This window comes from Macrobrachium rosenbergii, chromosome 43 (genome assembly GCF_040412425.1).
Source record: "Macrobrachium rosenbergii isolate ZJJX-2024 chromosome 43, ASM4041242v1, whole genome shotgun sequence".
In the NCBI taxonomy this organism is placed as follows: Eukaryota; Metazoa; Arthropoda; class Malacostraca; order Decapoda; family Palaemonidae; genus Macrobrachium; species Macrobrachium rosenbergii.
Genome location: NC_089783.1, coordinates 54440714 through 54466919, shown reverse-complemented (window position 1 = coordinate 54466919; position 26206 = coordinate 54440714). Strand labels below are relative to the sequence as shown.

At 35.4% G+C, this 26206-nt stretch overlaps 1 protein-coding gene across 11 annotated transcripts in view; it reads left to right on the top strand.

Moving 5' to 3' along the window:
• Positions 1-26206, top strand: part of LOC136828930 (uncharacterized) — a 161678-nt gene that overhangs the window by 11637 nt on the left and 123835 nt on the right. For 3 of the 11 annotated variants that reach the window (XM_067087293.1, XM_067087295.1, XM_067087294.1), the window contains exons 3-5: positions 2352-2470; positions 4256-4404; positions 10789-10848. In XM_067087293.1, the coding sequence (XP_066943394.1) occupies positions 2352-2470; positions 4256-4404; positions 10789-10848 (328 nt within the window). Of the gene's footprint in view, positions 1-2351; positions 2471-4255; positions 4405-4752; positions 4780-10788; positions 10849-19524; positions 19585-26206 lie in introns of all 11 variants that reach the window. The other 8 variants (XM_067087289.1, XM_067087290.1, XM_067087288.1 and 5 more) reach the window with 7 other exon arrangements.

Sequence of the window (26206 nt, the reverse complement as noted above, 5' to 3'; positions counted from 1 at the left end):
TGTTTATTCACTAGTTACTGTATTTTTTTGATATTGTGTTCATGACTAAATACAGATTTTTACGATACAAATAATTCACAGTGTACTTACACTGTAGTAATGTTATTTACAAAATCCAGGAATTCGTGAAAGTTTCCCTGTGGAAAAGTGAATAATGTATTCCACAAAAATCAGCGACAAAATGAAGCGAGAAAAAGTGAGGCGCAAACAAGCGGGGTAGCACTGTATGTCTTTCTACTTCTTGGTATTGCTGGTTTTGAACTTGCCGTAATAATACTTGTCCATATGCGGAATAAACCTGGGTCTTAACTTATGGATAATTCTTCTAGAATTGTTAGTAAAAATAACAAACAAGGAATTGGTGGCAACGAGGTAGGCCGATAGACCTGGGTGGCAACCGTCAATTTCCTTTGCGCATGTAGCGAAGGAAATGACGCCTTGGTTTCTTCTTTACCGCCCTCTCCGAAGCCGGTGTTTTTTGCTTAATTTGTTGTGATTGTGTTGCTTGCGTGGGTGGTACTGCGTTTTCATGTGCTGTTTGCTTTTGTGTGATCATGCATCCTCAAGAATCATCCCAGCCTCCAGCTTCTGCCAGGCTTATCAAGCGTCAGAGGATGTGTCCTGGCGCTGATGGTTATCCTTGCTCTCACTTTTTGGCATCGGCTGAGACTGATCCCCATTCTACGTCTAGCTGATGTAGAACTAATGATTGTAATGTCACTAATCCATGCCCTGAGTGTCGTTCTTGGCCTCCTGAGCAGTGGAGGTTTTTGCCAAGAAGAGGCAGCAAAGTGGTGCACATTCTGCAGCTGTTGCCATCCAATGAGAATTAATCTCCATTAGGCCACTTTTCCCAGAGTAGGTGAATCTCTGATAAACTTGATAGTCCATGAAATTATGCTTGCTTACAGTAGAAGAGTACAAATCAAGTGCTCCCTTTGGGAACTGAAGGGTTAGGGATTAATCTTTTCTTCTGCAAAGCGTAAACATGCAACAGCATCTTGGAAGAGAGGTTCCACCTAGAAGTCAGGAATTTTCAATGTGGGACTTTCCCTTGATGCATATGAGCCCGTCAAGTGAAAATTATGAGCCCGTAGAACAGTCTTCCTTGAAGGATTTTATGGTGAAACTGCATTTTTCTCACGCGTGGCAAGGAATGCCGTGTATTCTCCAGCTAATTCTCATATGTGCCTAGAATTGCAGCACAGTACATTATTTATACTACTGTTTTGCTAAGGAAGGGGTTTAGATATAAAAAAGTTAGTTTTATTCTGAAAAATTAGTTTGTTTATGATATTAAAATTTTCAGACAGGTTTCATATCTTATTGTCTGGATCCATTTCTTACCATAAAGGGTTTTCTCACCCCTTGGTTTGTAGCATGTATGATTACCCTAAGTGCAGAAAAATTTGTCTAAGTGTTTTTGGTTAGTATACACTTTTTATCATGAATTTTTTTCTTAGCGTATGCTAGAATTGAAATACACAAGTTAAAACTGTACTGTATTGTAAATCTTGAAAGAGGGAAGCTTAGATTTGGATGTTTGAAATCAAGAATCTTGATTAAATTTTTTTTTTATTCTGGTCTGTTGCATAAGTGGAAGAAAATCATAGGAAAGAAACAAAAACTAATGTGCTTCCCTCACAGTGAAATATGCTTGTAGTAGGTGTGAAAACTCTAGTACGGATTAAATGGAGCCTGGACATTAGAGGTATTTAAAGGCCTAATAAGATTTTCTTAAGATTAAGGTAAGAGGTTATTGTACAATGATTCAGTAGCAGGGAAAGATAAATTCAGGAAGATGTTGAATTTCCATAATTTTTGGTAGATGGTATTATATTAAGAAAAATGTACTAAATATATGTACAAGTTAAAGATTGTTAATAGGAAAAATATAGGATAAGAAACATCTACTCAACATGTATAAAGTCAAGATTGAACTGTTGAGGTAATTTTTTGTTTAGAATATGCAGGAATAACAGATGTGCAAAATTCAAATGACTGTTAGTGTACAGTACTCTCATACTATTTACTAGAGTAGAAAGAAGCTCTTTAAACCTCTTTGACTGTGCAACATGACTGAGTATATCTTTTTTTTTACAATTAGTTAAAGTTACTTGATACTTTTGTTACTTTTGTATCATCGTTGTCATGAAGATTTTTACGTCTCCTTTTTTCCATTTTGTGTTACATGTGAATTAAGTCCTCTCTGCTCTCCTCTTTCTATCTTTTAGATGTTAAATGTGCTCTGTGGAGCACATCTTACCCTTTGCTTATGGTTTTTTATTGAAGGTTAATTTTTATAAACTTTTGTTTGCACTATTAGCTGAAGCCATTTTATTTTCTTCCAGCTGAAGAGATGACTTACGATGCAATGACTCCGGACAGCGGAGTCCATGAGAACTTCACTAATCTCAGTGCAGATGAACAGGAGAAACAGCGCGAGGAGTGGAAAGCTGAATTAGCTAAGGTGGAGTGTTAGAAGTTCATAGTACAATGTACAGAAGCAATTTCATTGAGTAATATACAGCTGTAGTATGTTGAAACAAAAGGTTCTAATTCTCTTAGAAAAAAATGTAATTATCATGTGAGAAGTCTGTAATTCCTCTTTGCTGTATTTCCTCTTTTGGATTCATTTTTACACCAGGTGACTTGTATTTTACCAGTAACTTGATTTTTAGAAAAATACTCAAGGTAACAAGTGTAAGTGCTCTGGTATAAGCTTAATAAAATTTGTTGAGACATGATATAGACCTCCTAATTCAGTTTCTGCCTTGAGGATGAAAGCTTGTAGTTGTGTAGTGATGCCTCCCCCTCTGCCAGGTACCTAATCCTAGCACTGTAGTTGGTCTCAGGGTTAGGTGTGATCTTGGGTTAGAACTACCGTAATGCAGTGCCCTCTGCCTCACAGAGGGCTGCAGTTTTTGCCAGTTTTTTCGTTATTTCTTGGTGGGCTGTTTATCTCACCTTCCAGGTTCTGACCTGGCCTTGGGAGATCTGAAAGAGAAGAAAAGGCACTCAAGTAAGGGTAAAGAGTAGCTTAGTAGTTAGGATGCCTTAGCAACACAGTCTCGAACCATGGTGCTTTATATTGAAAAGTCTTGTATTTACACTCACAAATTGGCTTCAGAAAACATGTTTGTTCTGGGACCAACCATTGTAAAATCAGTGATGGCTTTTCAGAGTCTATGGATTCTAACGGATTCTAATCAAAGACTGAGTTGGTTGAAGCTCATAATGAAAGACAGTCGAGCAATCAAGAGAAGTGAAAGATATGGAGGTTATAATAGCCAAGATGATCAATATTGTACCCAAGATGGAAGAAAATAGAATTGCTCAGATGTATAGTTGTCTGAAGGGAAACTGACCTGAAAACATGCATAAAGGCTGAACAGGTTACAGTAAACAAAAAATTTTCACTTAAAAGTATTGGTAAATGACAGAATGTCTCCTCATGATTCTTATTATTAAGGATATTCATCTGTTTACAGTACTTATTTTTTTTTGTTCTACCAGTCATTATATACAGTAGGGTACTTCATTGTACTATATATTTTTAGGATGAGTCATACATTAATCCGAGTAGTATTTCTTTCTAAAACTGGTGAGTTATTGGTCAGTGTTATTACTTTCAGTATTGATGCAGTCTCTTTTGTAGGTTTCTTTTGGTTTTCAGGATTTAGTAGCTAACTCTTTTGATATTCATAAGAGGTTCATTTGGTAGTCTTCATTATGAACTGATCCAGCAGGCATCTTGTAACTGCCTATGTTTATTACATTATTTTGAAACTGGTATACTAAAGAAATTTAGTACTATACATTAAAATGCTGCTGGTGTGGTGTTGGCTTGTTCATATGAATTGTCGCTATAAGAATAGCATTTTGCATTAATACATTTAGACATGAATCAACTCAAGTTTTTGCTGTCAAATTCTGCAGTTCTTAATGTCAATACACGTTTACATAGATTTTACAAAAGTTCTTTGCTTGTAATATGCAGTATTATGTATATGAGCTTTAAAACATCAGGATCTTAAGGGTTATTAAAGACTAGCTTATTATTTACTTGAAGTCAGCTTTCAACTGATTGTATGCATGCCATACCTCAAACTGTTGGACTTTCAAAAAGAAGAGAAAAGAAAAGCTGACTTTGATTATTGTCTTTAGCGTTCATTGCATTTATAATAAACAGGTTTTCAGTCATACATTTTTTTTGTAGTTACAAGGATTTTATTGATTTTTTTTAATGTTCCAGACTGAGGAAGAGATTCAGACACTTCGTCAGGTCTTAGGTTCAAAAGTCAAACATGCCCAGGATTTGAAGCGTAGATTGGGAATAACTGTATGGCGAGAATTCACGGAAGACTTCAACCAATCCATGAAGACTGTTCGTGAATCTCAAACGTAAGTTACTTTACCGAGTTTGTAGAATTGTGATGATGATAACTGGTAATTATGTGCTGAATTACATGTGGCTGTAATTGACCAAGGAATGACTGTGCTCAGTCATTCCTTTTAAATGTTTGATATTATGTAATTTTCATAAGTGGGAGTAGAAGATAATTACTCTGGTGCAAGTACAACTGTCTTTTGTACTGTCCACTATTTTTATGTTGCATTTTTATTATTTTTGCTTAAGCCAAATGTTTTCTTACTAATAAGTATTTATCCTTCTGCGAGTACCATGTTATATTAGCCTGAATATCACAGGAAGATCATTCTTAATGACACTACATTTTTCTTTCATTTTAGCACTCAATATGTCCAAAGCTTACAAGTGTGAGTATATGTAAAAATAAATCAAGTTGGTTAATATTTACAAGAATTTTTTGGAAAGTAATGTGGTTCAGGAATTGAGCCTTGGGATCCCTTAATTAAAAAAAGAGCGTAGTATATAGTGGCATTATTTGTAGTTTACATAGGCTGGTCGTCAATTTTTGCTTATAGTTTTGTTTCGGAATCTATTTTGCATTTCTCTCTATACATTATTTTAAGTCTGCTGTCAGAGCATTCCTAGCACAGTATATGTGTTGCAAGATCTTGCATTTCTGCATTGCAATGCAATCATTTGGAATGAGCAGTAGAATAGCTGATGAAAGATTTATGTCGGTCTTGGTGATGGAAAGCCTCTCTTTTTATATCAAAGGACCCCTACTGATTTTGCATGAAACTTTGCTCTCGTTCATTGCATAATGCCCTTTCATGTTGAATTGTGATCCCATATTGCATCTTTCAGGTGTGGAATGTGTTAAAATATGTATTTTGCAATAATGGATACATGGATGATTGATGTGAAAATGATATACTGTTTAGTGCATTTTTGTGCAATACTGTAGTTAAGCAATCTTTTCCAGTGCATTTTTGTGCAACACTGTAGTTAAGCAATCTCTTCCAGTATTTATGTTAAGAATTTTAGGTATTGTTCATGCATTGTTAGTCATTGCATGGGAAGCTTAATTGCCAGTGGAATACTTTGAACTTAGTATGTAAAATCTGTCAGCTTCTTAAGTGTGGAAGGGTGAATGTGTGACCAGAGTCACAGTGTAGGTTACAGAGCTTAAGTAAATTGCTATATTTCATCACAAATACAAACAGCCTAGTGTTTGATGTGTAACTCTTCTAGTAGGTTGTGTTAAAACAATCTGTAGTTGAGAGATAAGAAGAGGATGATGCAAATTGTGGGTAACTTGTATAGATGAGCTACCTTGGCATGGTGTGTCACCTGGTTATTCAAAATTAACAGAATTCAGAATTTGAATCACGAGCCAAACTTGATACAGAAGGTTAAAGTACACTGTAGACCTGTTGTGTGGAATCCTTTTGATACTCTATTTTTTTGACTGATTACCTTGTTAGCCTCAGTGAGATGGAATTGTTGTTTTGTTACACTTTTCATTATTCCAGTTTTTATCTTAAAAACAGCTTGTGCAGTGTGTACTAATGTTTTGTGGTGCTGTACCCTTTTGGAGAATATTTTGTGCGTGTCATCTTAAGGTGTTTGTTAAGTAGGGTTGTGGCATGGAATTGTCAGATCACTATTAGTTCCAATGGAACTCTTTCATATCCATTCATTAGGCAGTACTCTTTGTTAGAGAAGCTTGTTCTTCATGCCTGATGATATGAAAGTTCTCTTCAGTTCAGTTTCATACAGTATGTATTTGTTTCTCTGGATAGGAGAGAATGGGTATTATTTTTTATGGATGAGGATGTTAGTAAGAATTCTATTAATAATATGAGTTGCCTGTATTGATATGAATACTGGAAAGAAAATATTTTTATGAGTTGGGCATTTACATAACTTTTCAAATTACCTGGATATGATGACCATAATCTTTCTGTAGCCAGCTTTTTTGTTTAAAAACTTTTGTGCAATTTTAGCTGTAATTGCAGCCTTTGCAATTGATAAGCCAAATTGTTTAACTAAGATGAAGCTACACTCCTGTTTTAAAAAGTCATTTTAGTTGAATTGCAAAAGATAAAATTGTTGATGGAACCAAGACCTTGTACAGTCAATCTGGTGGCAATTTCTTTTTCGTGTGGTGGGCTAAGTAAATTTTCTGATATTTCCTCATTAGGCCATTTGATGCAGTAGTCTTTTTTGTGCAGTACAGTATTTGGGATTGTGAACAAGTTATCAGCTTGAAGAATATACCTTTTTTTTCGAAACTTTTTGTAACCTAGTGTGTGTGGATTTTCTGGTCATTTTAGCAAAGGAATTTGAGTGGGGAATATTAATATGAATATATGATTTAAAATTTATAATGTTATTCATATGAGAAAAGAATACACAGTACAGTGGTTTTACTACATTTCGTATGTGCTATTGTTTTTGGGCTTTTACCCTCTTACTAGTTAAATATTTTTCCTCTCTGGCAGTTGATGGTGATGTTCCAGATTGATTAACATTGCTCTTGTTTTAGGTGTTTAGACATGGACATGATGTTATTGTTTTGTTTTTTCGTTTTATTCTTTTTAAAACGTTGCTTCTGAATGTCAGGTGTACATAGAGAGAGAGAGAGAGAGAGAGAGAGAGAGAGAGAGAGAGAGAGAGAGAGAGAGAGAGAGAGAGAGAGACTACTTGTGAATACAGTACAGCTATCTCTCTTTGGTTAATTGGTTCTAAGTACCAGTGCAGACGTGTATAGTTACAGATGTTAGTGAACCCCACATACCTTGTTTTTAATGCAGAATATGTGTTTTGATCTACACTACACACACACGCCCTAACATGATCGAAGGTATCATAATAGAGAACTGTACTACATTAAAACAGTTTTTACCCCTCAGTTCTAGCATAAGACTCATCGAGGTTGGTGGAGAATTTTGTCTTGTCTAAGGAGATTCTCATATGGACTTGTGCTCTAGCATCCTTAGAGGACCTTCCCTCATTTAGGACTAGGGATTTGAATGTTAGTGCCCTTTCTTCTATCCTTGTCTTTTTGTTGGCTTTTACTCGCTGTCACCCAACAGATTAACTTTTGCAATCATTGTTTGGATAAATTTTTAGACATATACTTTCCAAAGTCCAAGTATGGATGATTCAAAGTCCATTGCTTGCTAATGTATTTGTGGTTAAACAAGAAAGGTTACTTTTAGGTTTCATGCCGTTTTGGTCGGCCACATTTATTATGTAAATTTGGCTCTGTAAAGCATTTAGAGTTATTTGTATTATTCATTTGATTTAGACTAACTATACACATACCTTGAGTACCAGTCGTGTAAAAAGGTTTTAAAAATAGAACAAAATTAATGGTATTCCTTATCTGTGGTTGTGTTTTATGCAAATAGCACAATAAGCTTTTCTTAAGCTTGAGGCCTTAATAGTTTGACATCTTTACATGAATTTATAATTTTATTAGGTAGTGTATATAGAAAGAGGAAAATACCTGACAAAGGTAAGGCTGGATCAATGTCAGAAGAAGAAGAAGAAAACACTGGCAAACATTTTTGTGAGGTCATGAACGGCAGAACATTTTTGTGAGGTCATGAATAAGAGATATGAGGAGGATAATACACTAGAAGCTGAAGACTTAAATGTGGTTATGACTGGATTTGCAGTTTTGGAAGGGGAAAAATTAATGAGAAACTTGAGAGATGGAAAACAACAGGTTATGGTGAAACCACTGCAGAGATAATTTTAGCCGAAACTGAAGTTGAACCTCCAATACTAACTAGACTGTTACACAGAATATGGAATGAGGAAACAAAGCCTGATGATTGGGTATTGGAAAACATAGTTAAGGTACTAAAGAAATCCAGAGAAATGGGCCTGATTGAATGTGGTAACTATAGAGGCATTACATGTTGATTGTAATGAGGTGAACCAGCGGGTGTAGAAATGCTGAAGTTGAACAGATGAGATGTGTTAAGATAGTTGTTTGGGAATTAAAAATCCTCTTCTTATGGCTTCTATTGATTTTGAGACAGCTTTTCATATAATCTACAGACTAATATTATGAAAGATCTTGCATTGCTATGGTATTCCTGTTAAATGGTTAAAGCTAATTGAAATGATCCATTTATCCATGAATAAAATTGTTATGATGTTAATGTTGATGGGGCCTTGTCAAGTTAATTTGCAGTAAAAAGTGGGGTGCTTAAAGGGAATGGTATTTCACCTTTGCCATTTGCCCGTGTCTTAGATTTCTTAATTTAAAAAGTGGTTGAAGATGGAAGAGAAGGTTTAGATTGATTTACATCAGAAAATTTTGACTGCAGTAAAACACCATAAGATTTATAAAGTTCATAATAGAATGAATCAGATGTCTGGAGAGATGTGGCTCTAATTGAAAAAATAAAACAAATAGTGAAGATGAACATGCCCAAAAGGCACAAAATAATGGATGGAAAAAAGATGGAGAAAGGGTTAATGAGGTTTAAACTTGAAAATTTTTGTGAACAATGCTATCCAGTACTGATTGTCTGGAGTTGGAATTTAATGGAATCCTAAAATTGGACAGTCAAAAATTGGCAGGTTGAATAAGATTTGGAAATTGCAATTGCATATGAAAGCAAGAGGATACATAAGGCTTGTAAGGTATGTGAATACTGATATGACAGTGAAACTGTATCTAAAAAACTTTGTCAGTTTTAGAATAAAGACTTGTGAAGAATAACAGAAATCAGATGTCAGGACAGAGTTAGAAATGACAGTATACCATAAGGCAAATTGTAGAATTTTAGATGAGATGATGATGAAGGAAAGATGAAGATGACCAGGACATGTCTTTTACAAAACCCCTGGGAGAATAGTAATTGCTAGTGTCAGCTGGGCTTCTGTGGGCACCAGAGTTGGAAGACCCAGACCTACTTGGATGGAAACTTTGAGAAGGGAATCTGCTAATGAGTGGAAATTTGTCTATGCTAAAGCAAAGGAAAGACCTGAGTGCGGAATTTCACAGAGGCCCTTGTTATGATGATGGTTTGTGTATGTGTTTGCCATTGCTGGGCTACTTTGCCCTAGCAGTTGGTCCTTTCATAAGTATCACTGATAAACTGTTTTAGATGCCTCTTCAGGTTTGTAAAGAACATTATTTTTTTTTTTTTGTTCAGTTTGAGTTGTATACACTGTATAGATGTATTGATCATGTACATACATTGCTTTAAGTTGCAGTTTTATATGTATGCTGGTTATTTTTTTACCGAAGAGCAGACCTAGCTTGGGTTGAAAGGATTTCATCTTGATATTTTCTGTATATTTATAGTGAGCTGATTTTGTAAGCATTTTGTACATTGTTAAAGGCTTTGCATGGAAAATATAAATCTCTGGTATGATTTTGAATATATTCTCTTAGTAAAAAATAATTGTTAAAGTTTTTTTATAGGCAAATGTATTTGCATTTGATATTAAAGTTTAAACCCTTTCATTTATCATTGCAGTTAAGAATATTTGATGAAATTGAATGTACCCAGGCCATATTTACTAATGAAATGTTTCCCATGAGTAATTTTGATTTTTCCTGTGTCTAATACAACTGATCCCTTAAATCCATGATTTAACTGTCATTGCCATTTTTGTTACCTGAATAATGTCTTTTAACGTCTTGACCCTTCTATCTGTGAAGTTGGCAGCAATCTTGGCCTCTTCCCTTAGTATCTTACTTGCAATTTCCTCTTTCTTCAGGGGATGAAGGAGAGACACGGCTATCCCTGATTTGCCCTTAGTTTTTCTCTTAATTGTCATTGGTATCTGCTGTCTCCAGTGATTATTGGTTGCTCCTTGTTTCACTCAGATTTTCAGTATAACTACATCCGTTTCTGTCCATATATCCATATCCCTAGTAGCTTTCTTTTGCTTCTATTCATTTGGTAATGTTTAACTCCCTCTTTTAATTGAAGTTATGTACTTTTATCATCCCATTTGTGTTCATCTCAACTCCTGTCTCATGTACAGGATTCAGATTGATTTTGCTGAATATGGTCTGAATAATATTTAATTATTTGCATTTTTGGCAGTGTTAAGTTTGCACAGAATTTTTTAAAACCAGGACTTTTGAAAATCTCTCTTATTTTGCATTTTGATAACACTTGATATAGTTTACCAGTTTTTTTTAAACCTTTCCCTCATGTTTAAAGTTTTGACATTCCAGGCTTGGTTTGCTCTCTGCTTCATATTTTTGTGTATTTATTTGTCTTAGTATTTTGTTGGCTTTTAGATGTTTTGTTATCAATTTGTTTAAATTGCACATCCTAAGTGTACTTTGCTATTGTATTGCACTTATTTTTTTCACTTACTTTTTGGTTGGATTTTTTTTTTTTTATGCTGTTGGGGATATTGCGGTGCCACAGAGTACAAAAGGCAAACGAGGTCATCACAGAATTCCACGAAGCTGTTTCTTCGGCACCATTGTAAGTAGTTTTTTTATCTTTGGTTTGCTTGGTTTGGTGGTAGCTGCTTTTTACTATTCTACTCAGTAGATGAAAATTGATTGAGCACTGTTGTAGAGAGGCCTTGAAGTTTTAATTTTTGTTGGTTGGTATAATCATTAACATTAAAGATATTCTTTGGTTTTGTTCCTTATTTATTAACTGGCCTTAGATAAAGGGAGAGTACATATATAACTTCTGTTAGGGTCACATGTTAACATTTTCTAGTTTGATGAATTTGGTTCACGAAAAAAGTGTATATCATATGGGTGTCAAATGAGTAGTTATAGTTGAGCTTTTAAAGAATGGTTTGATGTTTTACTGTAGTCGTAAAACATTTTTTTTCTAATTCTGGTTGTAAGAAATGATTCATTATCTTTTTAATGCAGCCTGCCATGGACATATCCATGAAATTAACAAACTTTATCTGTGATTAGCACTCAGGAATTTGAAGGGTAACTGATTGATAGTTATTTCAAAAATAAAATGGAGCTTGAGTTTCCTGTTATGGGCAGTACAGTATTCATGCCACGTGCTTTACTTGTCAGTGTCATTAGAGTTCCAGCTACGCTATTGGTTTAAACACTAGTTATTACTTTTTATGTATCAGGGAGGTGTGTTAAGCGAGTACGCCTTTTACTTGCCGAGGCTGAAGCTTCAGTCAGGCTAGATATTCATGTTCTCTAAAACTTGGAGAAAATCATCTTGGCAAGAAACTACCCTCCCTATCAGACATTTTGATGCCTTTAGCCTATCTCAGGAACCCATGAAGTACAAAGTCGGAGATTCCATGCTGTGCTGTCCCAAGATTCATGCCAAGAAAAAGAAATTTGTTGACCGATGCGTTTGGTACTGCATCCAAAGGTGAGCTGGCGGTGTGGGAAGCTGTAGGGTCATGCTGTTAGAAAACTTCTTAACATTCGTCAGCTATAGAAGATTTTGACAGAAAGCTTTCTTTTTTGATCCCTAATATTTTCTTTTTTGATCCCTCTTGTTTGATCCCTCTTGTTTGGGGAAGAGGGAACTTTAGGTGAGCTAGTGTGTCCTTAGAAATTGAGAAAATTTGTGGGCAATAGTGAAAATTGCAAAACCTTAGCGATTCTCAACCCTGCAAATATGCGTAGTGATGCCTGTTATAAATAATTGTTAATCTCATATTTTTGATGAGGAGAAAAGGTTCTCATATTTCATAAATAGAAGTATAAGGATTGACATTCATCTAGGGTGATCGGGATCCTTGAAATCCCAGGATTTTGAGAGAGAAATAATTATACCTGCAGTTGAATCACTGAAAGGGACCTCTCAGAGTTTCACAGGAGCCACATGAGAAAATAAATTACAGTAAGTCTTTAGGGCAGTCATCTTTTAAGGATGATGCAGTCAGTTTGGCATTTATGCTTGCATTTGCCACTGCCAACTTGGTCAGTAGGTTACACACACACTACCAGCCTAGGTTACTTGATACCTGGAAACCATCAGCAGCAGTTATTTTCGTCACTCCAGACTTAGTCTACCAGGTACTGAATGGGATGCAAGATGCTATGGTTTTATTTGGCATTTTGGCCCTCTTCCCATAGGGTAGCCCTGAGGAAGCAGAGGAAGACAAGATTGTGCGTAATTATAGACAGGATTATAGAGTTTTTTGATAAGGGCATCTCACATGAGGGTTGTTAAGAAGGTCCATGTGTTTTGTGAGCCTGTTCTCGTCTAATGAAGAATTCTCTCTTTGTAAATTAACGTTCATGAGGTCATGGTTCCAAATACAGGCATCAGTTCAGTTGAAAAGGTGTCTCTTGTGATCAAGCTGTTATCGCAGGTTGTTAGAGATGTCATTACACTTGTGGATTTTAAACACAGGAAGATCACTAAATGTTATATGGACAGCCTGTATAGCTCTGTAGTTGTAGCGAACCTTCCTTCCATATTTCTCATTTTATTAATTTAGCACTTGGTAGCTACCTTAAACCTTATCTGTGCACAGTATACCTACATTTTTGTTCTTGTAAACTCTGGAAAGTCACACTTACTCTGAAACACATTCATTGTTTTACTACCTCTGGGTAGCAAATTCCTGGTGGTTAGTATACTTGAGGATATTACAGATTGTCATGTTTTTGGTAGGCTTATCATTACAGCATTGTCTTTATATATCTTTAGGTTGTCAAAATACATAAGAGCCTTGCATCTTTCCTCAGCTAAGTAATGACTTGTGGAGAATGAGAGGTTTGTCTTGGGTCACATGCAAACCAAATTTTACTGGTATTGCTCCACTTTCATTTCCTTAGATTGGAAACACAGGTTTCTGCAACTTGCCTACATTTACCTTGATGCTTAATAACGTGAGCAGAGGCTCACTCTTGTGGCATGGATGTTAAAGAAGTGATAATGCTTGTTTTCTTTCATTTTTAATGACTTACTACAATCAGTGCTTGTTCAGCCAGTGGTTGTAGACAACTTATTGCTGATGGTTGCAGTCCTAAATGCATGTACTATAAGTAGTTTTTCTTTACGTTATCGAATTGAAAGAAATATAGCTAGCTATTTATTTGATTGATATGCTCAGTTTAGTCTTACTGGAGCCAAAGAATGTTTTAATTTGCATATGCTGTGGAAAACAGGAATGTCTTTAATTTTCTGGAACCAGTTGATTTGCATCAAGAGGAAATAATGAAAGGAAAATATAGATAGCATTCTTTTGCTAAATGAGAAATACCGTACTGTTTGTTGACTGTTTTATTTGCTTATTTAAAGAAAGTTTTGTTTGCAAATGGCATGGCTTCATAGTGCAGTTTATTTATGGCTTAATAGTGAAGTTAAATTTACCAGTATTTTGTCCAGAATTTTAGATTGTTTTCAGTTTTATATCTTTTGCACTCAGTAAAATATGTATTGCAGCTTCCCTTGGTTGTGTCAGTAATTATAACTACAGTATTATATACTCTAACTTTTTTTATGAAAGTAGCAGCTTTTAATATTTTTGAAATGTGAGAATGACCTTCGTAAGCATTATTATCATCAACAGCCGAGTTTAAAATATATTAGGTTATCCCTGTATGGGGTAAGTTGTTTGATGAGTTCTTCCCATTCTGTTATAACTTATACTCTTTCCTTACGGCTTTGGTCCAAGATGACATCAGTATCCCATAGGAGTTTGTGTGCCCTCGTTCTTCCATACCAGATCTAGCCATATGTGTAAACTGTTCCTTGTTAATCTCACTCTAATTAGCTATTTAACACTTTTATCATTCCTTGTTCCATTTTAGCTCCACATAAGAACAAGTCCTTTGGGCAAGTCTTGTGAGGGGGTAGCGTTTGTTAAAAAGTTTGTTACTATAATAATAATAATAATAATAATAATAATAATAATAATAATAATAATAATAATAATAATAATAATAATAATAATAATAATAATAATAATAATAATAATAATAATAATAATAATAATAATAATAATTGGTACGAACACCAATCTTGGGGAGCGATAGGAAACAATCAGGCAAAGATCCTCTTTCACAATGGTATCAGAACAGATAGGATGATACGTGTCAGTAGACCAGACAAGGCTTTGATTGACAGAATCAAGAAGACAGCATCACTCATTGATGTGGTGATACCATGGGACACCAGCATAGGTGAGAAAGAAAGAGAAAAAATTGATAAGCGTCAAGGCCTGAAAATCGAAATAAGAAGGATATGGGATATGCCAGTGGAAATTGCACCCGTAATCATAGGAACACTAGGCATGATCCCAAGATCCCTGAAAAGGAATCTGGAAAAACTAGATGCCGAAGTAGCTTCAGGGCTCATGCAGAAGAGTGTGCTACTAGAAACAGTGCACATAGTGAGAAAAGTGATGGACTCCTAAGGAGGCAGGATGCAACCAAGATGTCCACACTATTAGAACCACCGAATTGAATAGGATGACTGATAGACAAAAAAAAAAAAAAAATCATTATTTCATGTTTTCAGGACATATTCTCTGTCTATCCATCTATGTTCAAGTCTCTGAACACCACAATTCTCTGCTACTTCTTTTTTACTTTTTAATTCCATTGCAGAATTGCTTGCAACAGATTGTGTCTGTGATTGTATAACTGAGGAACTCGTACTATTCTTAAAGATATATGCTATTGTCTGTCTTGTTCAGCATTAGTATTTGAAAGAGATGCTTTCAAATGTGATTGGGAAAGTTGACCGTAGAGCTAAATAAAAAGTATTTTCATTAATTTCTTACCTGCAGCATGTAATCATATCAGCATGCAATGTTATGTGCTCTCCCATCATGTTATGCACTTCTAGTACAGAGGCCATCTGTACAAGACCCTGTGCAACACTGAAATCATGCGAATTCCATACACAAGGAAATACTGTGCTATACACATGCTGATCATATAAACAACCTGTTTATGCCCATGTGAACCCAGTATACCTCTTATAATAATTATTATTGGTTATACAATCCAAAGAATAATTAATTAAATCATAGGTACAGTGTTTCTTATACAGTACTGTATTAACAAGAAAAAATTTATAACTAAATGTAAATGAACAATTTGATTATACATGTACCCTGTACTACAGTGCATAGTGCTAAATGCACATTAGCCTGGACATAAAGCGATATCTTGCATTTACATTGTAGTTTTTCATTGTTTTATGCAATGAAGATTAAGACAAAATAACAAGAAACAAAAAATGAAAAATGATAGGGTAGTGACGATAGTGTGTGTGTGTGTGTGTGTATGGTACGGGTATGTTGGACTGACATGTGGTAGCCGAATACTTACAGTAGTGACATGGAAATACCGTAGTAGCACATGACACACTGTTTTAATAATGTTTTTGCTTCTGAACCATTTATGATTATGTACGTACCTCACTGTTTGGTGTATAGTGCTAAATGCACATTAGCTTGGACTGGGAGTGATGATCTGGCATTATTGTTGTTATCGTTTTTCATAGTGTTATTCAGTAATTTTATGACAGTGCATCAAGAAATATAAAATGAGAAATGATAAGAGAGAGAGAGAGAGAGAGAGAGAGAGAGAGAGAGAGAGAGAGAGAGAGAGAGAGAGAGAGAGAGAGAGAGAGAGAGTGTGTGTGTGTGTGTTTGTTTGTTTAGGGAGTTTCATAGCTTTGGATCAGCAATCTCTCTCTCTCTCTCTCTCTCTCTCTCTCTCTCTCTCTCTATGTGATATATTGATACTTACTTTCATGCAAGTAACTTACCAAGTAATTACATAGCTATAGTTTCTAACTCATGTGGCAGCCTTTATTAAAAAAATTATGGTAGCATGTCGATAGTTTAGTGTAGGTGACAAGCCCCGCCCACTAACGGGAGTACTGGAAATGACTTAACAGAAAACCTCATTCTGTTTCTGCTGTGCTCTTGAGTAACATTGGGAGTTTGCTACAGCTTTTGTTTACTGATTTTCGATTGTATGGCTGGATTTTGGTGAAGCACTATTGCTTATTTGAGTAGCCTTCAAGCTTTAATAGCTTTCAGGATCATTTTTTCTAGTTCGTTGGTTATTATTATGTCTGATTCAAGTTCACCTAGTTTTGCTATTGTAGTGAAAGTTGCAATCAGATTAATAAAATCTTCATATGATTTTCATTCAATTTGCAGTTAGTGTAGTGGATAGAAATATAGCAGGGAGAAAACTTGGGCTAAACGTACGATTAGCAAGAGTAGAAAGTACTTAAATCTCAACTAGACAAGTTAGATAGGGATAGAAAAAGGAAAGCGGCCTCTAGAGCCGAAAAACGAGCTTCCCTTAGCCTTGTATTCTAACCTAGCCTAGGTTAGAAGATAGCTCTGCTATTTCTTCTTTCCCTCTTCCTTTTTTTTTTCCCTCTCCTGCTACTAGCCCTCCTACTTTTGATCCACCTACTCTCGCGCCTGGCTCCCTCTCTCCTGAACCCGATGCAATTGCCAGTCTAGAGTCTAGGTTTAACAAGAAAATTATCCTACTAGTGAATACAGTGGCAGAATTAGGTGCATCACTGAAGGCGTTTATGGGAAAACACATTCAGATGGCGCCACTTCCCGCAAAGTGACAAGTGATAGTGTTGTGCAAGTGAAGGAGGTGGCTACTCGTTCCGTCGGTTCTCCTAGACCGAGGTCACTGTCCTGCTCCCCTATCCCTGGGAGAAGACATACCGAAAGTCCAAGGGAGGCGGAGGGGGTTTGCCCACAGGTAGTCAGTTTCCAGTACAGTACTCCCATTAGTGGGCGGGGTTTGTCACCTACGCTAAACTATCGAAGTGCTACTGCGACTTTTTGAATAAAGGCTGCTGCACAAGTCAGAAACTATAGCTATGTAATTGCTTGGTATATATGAAACTTAATTTTATTAGTTTTGAGCATGTTTTCACTTCTGAACCCTGTTGATTGTGTGTACCCAACCATGCAGTGCACATTGTTAAGTGCGCATTAGTCTGGAAGGGGAGGTTGATCTAGCATTAACTTTTTTATAATTTTTCATTGTTTTATACAGCAAAAATTATGACAGAACACCAAGAAATAAAACATAAGAAATGATAGGGGGGAGAGAGGGAGGGTGTGTGTGTGTTTGTGTTTGTGTGCGCATATGTGTTTGTGTGTGTGTACAGTACAGGTATGCTTGCGCAGTTTCGGAATGATTTTTCTCTCTTCCTCTCTCATGCAATATCCTAATTCAGTAGTGAAATGGAAATGCTGTAGCATCATCTGATCATGTTTTCACCTCTTGGTATGCCGCATGCGACTTGGAATTTTAGAATATTTTGTGCCCAGTTTAAAGTTTTAAATTTTCTCCTTTGTATAACCATGCGAGAGTGAAAGTGTAAAGTGAACCTGTGTATACTGAGCTCCAACACTATACTGTAACCTACTTTTGCACATACACAGTAATCAGATGGCTGTATTGTATGTTGTTGTCTGTGTACTTGGGCCATAGGGTTACTTCAGTTTAATTTTTCAAAGAGCTGTTAACGTCTGAGTCAGAAAAGTATTATAACCATTTGTTCTTTATGGTGTACCGTACATACACAGTCTGGGCTTTGTATGTAAGTAGTTAGGTTTCTGAATTTTATCCTAATTACCCAGTGGTGTTCTCTGTTTTAAAATCATGCATTTTTGAAGTTTATTTAATGAAATTGAGGATCTCTGGCATTAGGCAAGATTGTATTATGTTTACTGACTCTTCAAGACTGAAGAAGGTCTCAGGGAGGCATCTCTTACCTTTTTTGCATAAAGACTGATTTGGAAAGTTTCTGAAAAGAAATTTAATTGCATGGTACTTAGTGTACTTATCTTTTATGTGTGGATGAAATTCTCTCAGCTATTAAATGGGTCTTATTGAGGAACAGTGACCATCAGCTCTCCTTTTTTCAGGATGTTGCGATTTTATTCTAAGTGTCATTTAACATGATATAAAGCTATAATACCTGCCATATAAGGATTTAGCTTATCACTGATGAAGTTAGTGGTGATGAGAATGCAAGATTTTGAATGATAGGTTAAAGATGGCATGTACTGTATCCTTATTTTACTAGGATTGATCAACTTCTTTTGTTTAAGTTTCTTACAAAATTGTAAACTGGATATGCAGGTCGGTAAAAATGTTTAAAAAGGGCTGTTATCCCTTTTTAATTTGAAGGAATACAACAAAGAAAATTTGAGAAGCTTGCTGAAGAATCTGACAGTAGTGTCACTCTACTGTTGATGTATTTGTTACGTGCAAAGCTGCCTTGTGTTGGCTACCATTTTTACACAGGCTCAGAAATCTACCTCGGTATCGTTTGTCCCATTGGATATTGTGTGTTGTTATTTTTATGGAATTGTAGTTACTAATTATTTGAAATGGCTTATTATGGTGTTTTAGTAGTTAAAAGAAGCAGAATTTATCTATTACATAACACTTCTGCCTTGACTGAATGATAAACTAGCATAATTTTTATCAAGTTTTCTTGCATATCTATCCTTGCATGCATCAGACATCTTGTGGATCTTGTGGAACGTGGCTTAGATTTGTGGAATTCTTCTTAGACTTCTATTTTATTGTGACCAGATTTATTATTTCTTGGGTTCAGGTTGTTATTTGACAGTCTTATTTTCTTGTTTACAAAGATGCCACTCTTAGTGTTTGGAAATAGTCTGAAGTAATTTTGTAAATTTTAAGGACAAAGTCAATTGCATGATCTTTGAATATATTGCACTGAAAAAGGATTGTAAATGAAATCAGTTTTTGAAGTTGAAATTCATGTGCTTACCAAGTGAAGTAAGTAAATAACTGTATTTGGAGTAAATACTATGTTGTAGGGCTATGCTAGATTTGTCATATTAGAGGTGTTCATTATTGATAGGCATGTTAATGTTAAAAAATTTTCCTTAAAGTAACAATAAATTATTTTTGATGAAGTCAGTGACATTGTTGTTTTCAAATTTTTGATTAGAAGTTCAGGGGAATCGAACAGGTATTTTGGACTTGATTTTGCTTTTTTAAAAGGAAATTAACGCTTTTAAGTAGGCATCCCTGAGGTTCATTTGCATTTCTTTTGCCCAGAACACACTTGCTAAAATCTCACCAATTTTCAGAAATTCACTGCCTAGTTTTATATAGATCTTTCAGCCATAATTTTTATTTCATTTGGTGGTTGGTGATTCTACAGGTATAGGAAGATGTCTGGAGCATTTGTGGAACTAGGAGAAGCCATATATCAGCAACCAGTGTGAGTAAGGTTGTTTTTATAAAGCCTGGTTGATTTGCACATGTTAATTATTGGTAATCATTCCAAGTGTTCTGTTCCATGTGCAGAACACGTAAACTTTTACTAAAATTCTAATAAGCTTATTAATTTTCTGTACTCTGCATGTAAGTGTATCCAATGTGAGTATAAATTTAGTTTTGTGAATCAGTGTTGGTGTTACTGATGAGTAAGCCATCCATATTTTCAAGTTGATACATTAGGACTTTTTTTTGGCTCTGTTAAGACTATATCTTCATTTACCCTAAAGGACATTTCAGACAATGTTAATGAAAGCATTGGTCCTTGACAATTCTGTCCTAATTGGTTTTGGTTTATTCTTTTCTGCATAAAGCTTTTAATTCAACAAAGTAACAAATACAAAATGAGTAAGTTTTTGCGGTAGTATCTTTTTGGCTGCATTAAAACTGTATCTTTATTTCACTAAAAGTACATTTTGGGCAATGATAATGGAAGCATTAGTCCTTGAAGACATTGCTGATTTAAATGGTTTCGGTTACGCTTTTCTGCATAAAGCTTTTAATTCAATATTACTTACTAAAACATTGTGCAGGTAAGAGATGTAAATGTTTTGCCTCAGTTGCTTATGGAATAGCCAAGCATGTCACCTGTATAGTAAAATGTGTAAATGATGATAACACTAAATATTTTCTCTCAGGCACTGGTAGATAGCTCTTCTTGATATGCAGTATCAGGTTTAAGAGAATTAATCCTTATATAATAGTATCAGGAATTAATAGAGACTTGGGGCAAAATAAAGTAGTTTGTCATTTCACAGGATGGCAGTGTTTTAAATAGATTTCTTAATATAAGCTATATGAAATTTGTCCAAGGGAAGATTGCTTTTGGACAGGGAGCACAGAACTCACTCTAAGATATCCAATTTTGAAAAGATCAGGTAAAGAGGTTAGCAGTTTGCACTATGCATGGTAATGCCTGGTACATGATCGCAGGCAAAACAGGATTTTGACATGTACTTAATCTGTTTTGTATGTTTTTCAGAGGTTAGTAATATTGTAAAGGGTATCTTGATAGTCTCACAGAAATCTTAGGATCTTTTGATGATTAATACTTCAAGGTAGCATTATCATAAGTTTAGAGACTGATTTATACTATTATGTGTTAGAAATAAGCATGGTGGAAAACGGCTTTGTGATCTTTAGCCATTGAGTTTTATTTTCATGCTACGAGCTGCTGTTAATATTTTTTTTAAATTGAACATGAATATTAGTTTGTTCATGTTCATCTTGGACCGATTTTGTGTTTAAGTTGTTGATGGAGTTCAGTTGCATAAATTGCATAGATTTCTGGAAAATTTATATTCTGTACATGACTCTCAAAGCTTTAGGGTTTTGTTGTAAAAATCCTTTCACCTTCAGTTGATCTTGTATGAATATCAGTTTTTAGAGTATAGTTATTTTGTTCAGGATTCAAACATGCTTGGTATTGTCAAGATTATGATAAGCATAGCAGGTAATGCAAGATTCACATGAATTGGTGGATAACTGGTTTGTTGTTAGATAACATTGTGGTGAGAGGTGAGGCTAGAGGAGGAACCCATGAAACAGGCAGAATTTAAATAGGGAGCAGTAAGTAAAATAGATGTCTACAAATCTAAATCACAGCAAATTGTATCTTTAAAGGACATTATAACTGAAAGATAACTTGAGTCAACTTAAATCCCCCACTGTGTGAAGCACTTGAAATAGCTATGCTCTCCAAAGTGTGTGTGTGTGTTTGTATGTGTCAGCTTGTGTATTTTTTTTTTTTTTTTGTTGCTGTAATTTCACTTTTAGCATGATTGTTTTTGACTTTTTAATGTGGATTCATGTATTTGCTTTTGTCAAACTGTATTACTAGGAATTTTTCATCATTCCTCAAATAAGATTGGAGGATATAATGGTAACATTTGACAGAACTGAATGAAATTTTAGTTTTAATTTTTTCAAGCATCAGAATTAATTTTGCCCGGCAGCTTGTTATTAACATTACTGTTGGAATATAATTATTTAAAATAGAGTCTTCACTGGAATAAATGTTAAGGTCAAGGTTGACTTCGAAAAAATTGTGAGGATGAAATTTATGATTCTAGGTAACAGAGATAAAGGGACTGCATGCTATAAGGTGGTGATCAGTCAGTTGCTGAGGGAGAAAGAGACTTTCAAAGTGTGAAGTTTGAATACGACAAGGATCGGAGGTCTGGCTTAAGAGAGTGCATTTTGTTGACCATCCCACTTTTGAAGAGAAGGAAATATGGCTCTCTTTGATTAATGTAATAATGTGGGCTACAGATATCCCCGAATAATATTTTGAATTCAGAATTTTTCATGTTGCAACACTCATAAAAAAAGATAAAAAATATTTAAATTACAAAAATAGAAGAGACTTTTGTGTATGGTTTCATAATGAGAATTAGGTTTATGTGGTGCGATAGTTTATGATACATTCCCAGTATCAGGAGACAGAGTGAAAAATTGTTACCGTATATACAGTACTTGGCTCATGTTAATTTTGAGACCTGAATTTTAGCATAAATCTCAGGGGCTGCTTAGTAGGTGAAGTACATTTTCATGTGACCAAATCTCTGTGCATAGAGAATGCAGGGCACACTAACAGTTAAAATGTTTTATGCAAATATCCAAACTTTAAGCAATAGTGACAGTAAATTTTTGGAAACATTATCAATAAAGGAAATTTTGGTTAAAGTATGATAATAACTCCCCAAAATAAATCATTGTAAGGCAAAAGTAATGGGCAACTTCTCTTTTTACTGGCACTTTGTAACAAAATGAAGCACAATAAAGATTCAGGAAAGAGACTGGCCAACTAAAAGCTCTTCAGTCTGAATACTTAAGAGTTGAATGTAAACATTTCAATTCTTCCAGTGCTAGTGTAAAGAAAATCACACATGAGCTGCAAATAACAGCAGCTGACTGTATTAGCTGGGGGTTTTGACATGGGCTGCAGACTGAGTAATGCATGTGATCTGAGTGGTGGAGACTTGGCAGCATATAAGCATGGAGCTATGGGAGGCTGCCGAACATGTAAGCTCAACTTGGGTTTGGCATTGAAACTTGGAAACTTACAGGGCTTCATTCACCCCTTCAAAAAAAAAAAAGAAAACCAGGGAATGAACTCTTGCGCATACATCACTGAGGTTTTAAGAAATATTTGTGATGGATAGTTGATTTTTACAAAGGAATGAGTGACTGTTCCACGTCCTTAGTAGTTACTGCCTTTCAGGACCCTGTTATCATAAAAATTTGTGCATAATAAAATGCATATATACAAGCAGGATGTCACATAGATAAATATACATAGATACAGAATATAGATTGCACAACTGTTCCACATTCCTACTAAGTAGAATACTTCTTGGGATGCTCATAAGGTGCAATATGGTATGATATATACTGAATATATATATGTATATCATATACAGTATACTGTAAATATATCATATACATCCTTCCTTGTTTGTTGATTTTTTGGGAGGCTGGTAAGGAACTAGGTTGCTCTGATACATTTAGATCTGTCACAGATAAAGTTTTCTTGGTGGTCAAATTTGATAGCTGGACTTAAATAGGTTGAAGGGGTGCAGGCGTTGTCGTCTTTGAGACATGCCATTTCAGCCTGTCAGTTGAGACGCAAGTCTCATTCCCATGCAAACCGTATTTTGAGAATTTTACTTACTTAATCAAAGTCAGATTAATGAGCCTTGTATATGGAGTCAGAGGGGATTCGTGGGTGTCATTTCTCAGAAGTACACGCTTTCATGAATGTAGGCTTATCTGGAAGTACTGGTTTTTCACTTTTGTTTTGTTTACATTGTCAGTATTTTTCAATGATTGTGGGAAGAGATAGGTCTTCTTTTTGGTGGCTGGTGGTGTCAGCAAGGATAAATTTCATGGACATGCACTCGGTTTTGTTAAATACCATTGCTGTGGGAAGGGCATCCGTTTCTTCTTTGGGGCCTGTAAGTAATCCTCAACACCCTATGCATTGTTAAGTATAAATCTGTCATAAGCTTTCTCAAGGTTAGTGTGTGCTTCATACATATTTTTCCCTTGCCATTCATAACTTTCATATTATGTGTTTGATTCATCTGTCCTCTTCATTTTCCTTCAGGCCAGCTCTGTAAGAGCTGATAATCAGCTCAGTGGTCTGGGAAAACTATAATAATGACAATCCATACCACACAGTTCCTATCATCTGTCTAATATTACTGTATTCCAATAAGAGTCTTGCCACATACTCCCTGGCATACTAAGTAAAGTAACGCCACTATATCTTGCACACTTTACATTTCTCTTTCACTTTTCCCTTATATAAGGAAACAGTTGCTCCTTATCTATTATATCAGTATAGAAAGATACCTTACACATTCTGGTCAGGCATTTAATCACTCTCGGTATCAGACCGTAGCATCTCGCTTGTAATCTCACGAGCTAATGGTGTCCTAACATTTGTCAGCCTCTTAACTGGCTCCCCTTACTGTTTCCACAGTAACTACGCAAATATTGTCGAAAACTTAAAACTAACCTTATCCAATATTTTGTTGTTCACCTCTGCATCTGTTGTCTTCCTCATTCAATAAATCATCAACTACTCAGTTGTAGATCCAAGTCTGCACTCTCTGCAGACCATATCTTGCCATTTGCATCTTTTATCATGAGGTCCATTTTGCTCCTTAACTCTCTCTGCCTTGACAAACTTTTTGACAGTTGGATAGTATATATTGTTCCTAGAATCCTTGCTCAACTTTACTCCAGTTTTTTATTACTTGCTGCATTTTTCTCATTCTTAATTGCTTTATCAATCCTTCTCTACTCTTTTCTGTCATTCTGTCTTGCAAGTGTGCCTCAAATCTTTGAGCAGGGGAAAGTGGACAGCGATCAAGGGTTTTGGCGATTGTGGCTGAATACGAATGCTACTTTCAGGGTGATGTTTGCAATCAGTGCAGAATTATGGGAGTACTGGGTCACTGATATTTGAAGGCGAGTGTTCATCACAGAGGCTAGCCTTGTCAGGAGTGGAGAAGGTGAATATTAATAGTTATGGTAATGTTGGCAAATTAGTAGAAATAAAATGATGTTTGGCAAGTAAAGGAATCGACTGATTGGTGATATAGATTGGACAACTGAACGTTACTTGTTAGCTAGTGGTGGTAATTTTGATAAAGGAATGAAAGTATGATTGTGGTTGAGATGTAATTGATTTTCATTAAAGAAAAATTTTTGGTTAAAGCAAATATAAGCAGAGAGAGAGAGAGAGAGAGAGAGAGAGAGAGAGAGAGAGAGAGAGAGAGAGAGAGAGAGAGAGAGAGTCAGTATACAGTAATTGGGCAGAGCTGTGGTATTGGATTAGCCAGGTAATTGGCACTTGACCAGGGTTAACAAGCTGGTCCAGACCAAAAAGGCGTTTTTAAGGTCAGCCATCCGTGGAATGGGCTGTATGTTAAATCGTTTTCTGTAATATCATAGCAATTTCGTTTTTATGAAAGATTTTTACTTAAAAAGGTGTTATGTTTTGGTAAACAATGTTTTAGGGAGGGAGCATAATTTTGTCGCATTTGTTTGTCATTGTGATCTGTTGCCATTTCCATGAGACTTTTTTTTTTTTTTTTTTGTAAGCAGTAGCATGTTTTCTTGGTGGTAGCCTTTTATTTGGGTTGTGGACCAGAACATATAAGATTAAGCCTATTAAAATTGCAAATAAAATCAGTCTTAGTGGATGTCGGTATTATATCGCTCAGGGTTGCAATCTTTGCAAGTGGAATGTAAAGATTGCCCAAAGTGCATAGTTATGTACTGTACAAAAACTTAGGTGACACAACAATGCGAGATGGAGGGATGCTTTCCAGGAAATTTAAAGAGTATACCTTAAAAAAATCACCTTTTACCCAAAGGTGTCACTACAGTGTCCCCAGAGATCACTTGAGATACCTCGAAAAGCCTGGACCTTTCGTCAAAAGTCACTGATCTACCCTCTCAGAAATTATGCAAGTTCCTCAGAATTCAGTGAAATAAACAAGAAATAACCTGATTGTTGTCATTTTGCATTTTTTTCGAAAGTTTTTCATGATAATCATGCATTTTGAAAAAGAAATTTATAATAAATTTGTCATGTCATTTCTAAGTGAAAATGCCAAAGCAGTAAAGAAATGGGAATTTTCAAATTCGAGAAAATTTTTTCAGGAGTTTCAAATATATTTTTTTTTATCCAGAAAAGCTGGCATTAGGCCATGAGACCCATGATATTTTATTTGACCTCACTGTGGCAAATAAAATTCCCTCCAAGTTATCAGTTTTATTATTTTTATTATTCAGGATTACAAGCGGACGCCGCGTGTGATTTTTCGCAATAGCTCCCATATGGTTAGTGGCTGTATGAAACTGTAATATGATTAAATATCAATAGAAAATTTTGACGATGTCAAATGAATTTTGAGATCAGTTTTGCCTGTAGGTATGCCAACTGTTACCTAAGAATTCACTATACCTTATTAAAAATGAGTGCGGGCATATATACCCATTCATTTTTCGAATTCGTGTGTATGTATGCTGTTTGATTTTAATTTGAATCT